We start from the raw sequence: 3,759 nt of genomic DNA, 5'->3' as shown, positions 1-3,759 counted from the left end.
TCCCCCCCCCCAACCTCCGTTTCCCTAAGATGTTTACCTTTTTGTAGGTGCAAAGAACCACGAATTTTAGTCTTTATTCATATTGAAAACAATATTGAGTGTATGTGGTTCTGGGTTGTGGTTTTAGCACATTACATGTTTCGGCTAAATTAACCTCGTACGCTCTGGGGTCATTTTGCACCCCCGGGGTTGTATTTTTCACATTTTAGAATACTTCTAGTACGAAGTTCTCTTTGAAACTTTCAATATTTCACAAAAATCATTTTGACAGACAGCTATGCAAAGCGTACGGATCGGATTAACGAGTAAATTTCCTCTTTGGAAAGTGGTGGCACAGTTCCCCACGTCGATAGTAGAACCCGACGTACGGATAGGGTTAAAGTAAAGCTGTATAGTACAGGCCAACCTGGTCATAGTGTAAAAAAGAGATTTGTTGTATGTAACCTCAAGCTATTGTTAACTCTGTGTCTTCCCACTCTGTGACATGTGGAAATAAACTCCGTGTAGTTTGCGCCTAATCGTAAAAGTCTTCATAGTTTACAGCGTAGCCTCTCTTCGCTTTTGCAAAGGCAAGATCTTGATTATATGCCAATGGGATTTCCGTCGTTAAACCTTATTTCCTTGTGGGAGGATTGGCGATTGTGTGGACTAAATTTGTGAAGATAAGTCGTTTTTAAGGATTTTGCAGGGCGGTGCCATTTCTTCAGGTTTGTTGGTGTTAATCTTTTTTTAGTTGCGAAATCATTTGGGTTGTTGGTGGGTGCTCTTGTGAGATTTGATCCTTCTTCCGTATCAAACATCTGCCGTCCTTACCTCCCTTTCTTTTTTGTGTTTGTTACTCTCTTGTAATGCCTCTAATCTTCGTCACTTGTATGAACTAATTGTGTTGCAAGTGCCTTAAAACTCTTAGTTATCCCCCCCCCCCAAAAAAAAAGCTACCTCTGTAAGAATTGTAACAATAAAAAACACAAAGAGTTGTTCTTACAGAAAAAAACTTGACGAGAACACTGACCTCATTAACAACCACACTGATGAACCGAGGGTGATTTGAGGGTGCCACTGGTAGATCCTTGTTATTTATTTTTCCTCTGTTATGTCTGTGTTACTTGTTCCCTGCACTACACCACCGTGATTGTGTCTATATGCCCCGCTTTACCCAAACTCAAACCAGTGGGTGGTTTGCGGGTGCTCTGGTGTGGTTTGCTCCTTCTTTCCTATCAATCATCTCTCGTCCTAATCTCTCCTTCTTTTTGTGTATGTTACTCTCTTGTAACACACCTATTCTTCGGCATTTATATACCTTATTGTGTTGAAAGTGCCTTAAAACTCATACTAAAACTTTAGAAAACCTCAAATAATAATGTGCTATAACGTATATATTTTGTGTCCTCTCACAGCGCCATCCAGGCCCAAGTTTTTGGACAAGCTCATCACTGGCGCCACCAACCTGGGCCGGAAGGCATCACCGGACTCCAAACAGAAAGCGCACTCCAGACGACAGCTTTTGGCCGACCGAAACAGATTCGTTAATTACCTTCACCCCGACCCTGGCCCGGACGATCAGGTCTCAGAGGTCAACGGTTGTAGCGGTGGCGTCGACTCACCCCCCGGGCTAACCTCGAACAAGAACTACAGCAGGTCCCTCGGAAGTTGTGCGAGCTCGGAAAGTGATTCTCCGAGTGTTGGAGAAAACCGAAATCCTCGCCGGAGGTTGCTTTACGAGAGACAGGATCTTTCACGCAGCGCCCCGATCCTAGACGAGGCGGATTGTGACGAGGGTGAAAACGAGGAGGAGGAAGAGGAAGACGTTTTTGGTTGTGAAGACGAGACTATTTCGAACGCCTCTGAATGTCACCCTTCTCAAAGAGTGGATGGCGGGCTTGAAGAGTGTATCTTAGAAGCCACTTGTTCTGCTCAGTTCTGTTATGATGATAATACTGCTTCGGAAGTGGGTGGGAAGAAACATCTGAAACTTGATATACCTTCTGTCGAGGAAAATTGGCTCGAGACAAGGAGTGGGGAACATAATAACAACAACCATAATAATCAACACTCCGGCTCTTTACATTTGCAGAAACATCGTCCGTCGTCTGTGTCTGAGGTTCCTGAGTTCGATCCCTCGAGATCTCCCCCGCTTGTCGCCCCTCCACCCGACCTCCAGGCCACCAGCTCTCCCATCACCCCTGGGCACGTCAAGCGACAGCAGGAAGCGCTTTTCCAACAGCTGATTCATCGCTCAGACGACCAGACGCCAGCGCCACGTCAAGGAAACACACAACTCCACCGCTCTCGCAGCGAACTTCCACCCCTTTCTACATCTTCATCGCTGAGGAGCTTGTCTGCGGGAGCGTCTTCTGCCCCTCCTTTGAGTCCACAAACAGACCGGGCTGAGAAATGGATGCGGAGCTACCACAGCCAAGCTAGGAGTCAGCGCTTCTCTAAAGCCGTCATGGCGAAAGGATACGTGAAAGCCTTAGCCGAGCAGATTAACCACCAGGGGGCACTGGTGAACAATGGGGACGATGTCGATGACGACCACGACTTGGCGAACCATGATAAGAAAATGGAGAATGACTCGCCCGCTGCTGGTCTGGGTGAGGATGTTGCAGAGTCTCTGGCCATGTTCAAGGACGATGCCATGCGGAGAAGTCTCGTGAAAAACCTGATCGAGGCGGCTGAGAGGCACAAAACCAACAGTATAGAGGATATACACAGTCCGACTTCGCCCACACAAACTCCGTCAGGTAAAACGACGTCGCCGTCAGAAAGTTTGAACAAAGCCAAGCCCTTATCGCCGACACAGGGGAAACCCCCTTCATCGGGTGTGACGTCACATGGGAAATCCCCTCACACCAGCTCGCACCCCTCGGAACATTCTTCCTCTCAGAGAGACACGACTTCTCCGGGAAGAAATGGGGACAGGGTGAAAAAAGCTCGTGCTTCCAAAGAGTCCTCGCTCTCGCCTCGTGGCAGGAGGAGAGGTCATAGGTCAGGGAGTCAGTCTCCCCGTTCCTCCCCCCGCTCGTCTCCCCGTCGTCACAACAACCCTCGCTCCCCCCAGCCCCCGTGTAACAACAAAGTGCCAACCTCCCCCTCCAAGCCAAAACCAGTAGTGGACTACAGCTCAAAACCAAAATTCTCGCCCGAGAAGAGACCGTCTTTACCTTCGACGTTGGAGACGAACTCCCACCCACAGAGAACGAAGTCGTCGTCAATTTCATCCATATCACCTACCTCCCCCACCACCTCCCCCAATACTCTTACAGCCACACCACAGTCCCCCGAACACCGCAAAGGTTCGAACTTGCCACCGTCTGTACTCCCTAAGACGTCACCTAAGCCATCTATCGGCTCCGCCAACTCCCAAGCGTCATCGGGTACCTCCGAACTTCCCGCCCCTGAACTCCGCAAAGGAAGTGACTCGAGCAAAGAGACAGTATCGCTTAGAGATTCGAGTAAACGAAACAGCGAGCAGTATCGAGACTCTGTGTTTAATACAATTTACGATAACGGAGCGCCTCTGAGCGCTGCGGAGTTGTTCGACTCAAGCTGGTCGGATTCGGATAGTTACGATGATGATTTTAGTGACGAATTCGATGAAGATCGCAAGGAGGAAGTAAAAGAAGTTCCTATTGAGCCGGCGGTTGATAGCTCGGTGAGTGGATGATAAAGTACAAAATATTACGGATACTTAATGTACAGAAGCGTACACACGCACGCACACACGCACACACATACACACACACACACACACACACA

The 3,759-nt window shown here is 48.4% G+C and overlaps 1 protein-coding gene across 2 annotated transcripts in view; it reads left to right on the top strand.

Moving 5' to 3' along the window:
- The window catches only part of LOC101847045 (FYVE, RhoGEF and PH domain-containing protein 1), a 140,647-nt gene that overhangs the window by 113,230 nt on the left and 23,658 nt on the right, over positions 1–3,759 (top strand). For both annotated transcript variants that reach the window (XM_013084242.2, XM_005101365.3), the window contains exon 5: positions 1,398–3,655. In XM_013084242.2, the coding sequence (XP_012939696.1) occupies positions 1,398–3,655 (2,258 nt within the window). The remainder of the gene's footprint in view (positions 1–1,397; positions 3,656–3,759) is intronic.

This window comes from Aplysia californica, unplaced genomic scaffold, assembly GCF_000002075.1.
Source record: "Aplysia californica isolate F4 #8 unplaced genomic scaffold, AplCal3.0 scaffold00280, whole genome shotgun sequence".
Classification (NCBI taxonomy): domain Eukaryota; kingdom Metazoa; phylum Mollusca; class Gastropoda; order Aplysiida; family Aplysiidae; genus Aplysia; species Aplysia californica.
Note: the sequence above shows the minus strand (reverse complement) of the source record. Positions and strands in the feature narration are given on the sequence as shown.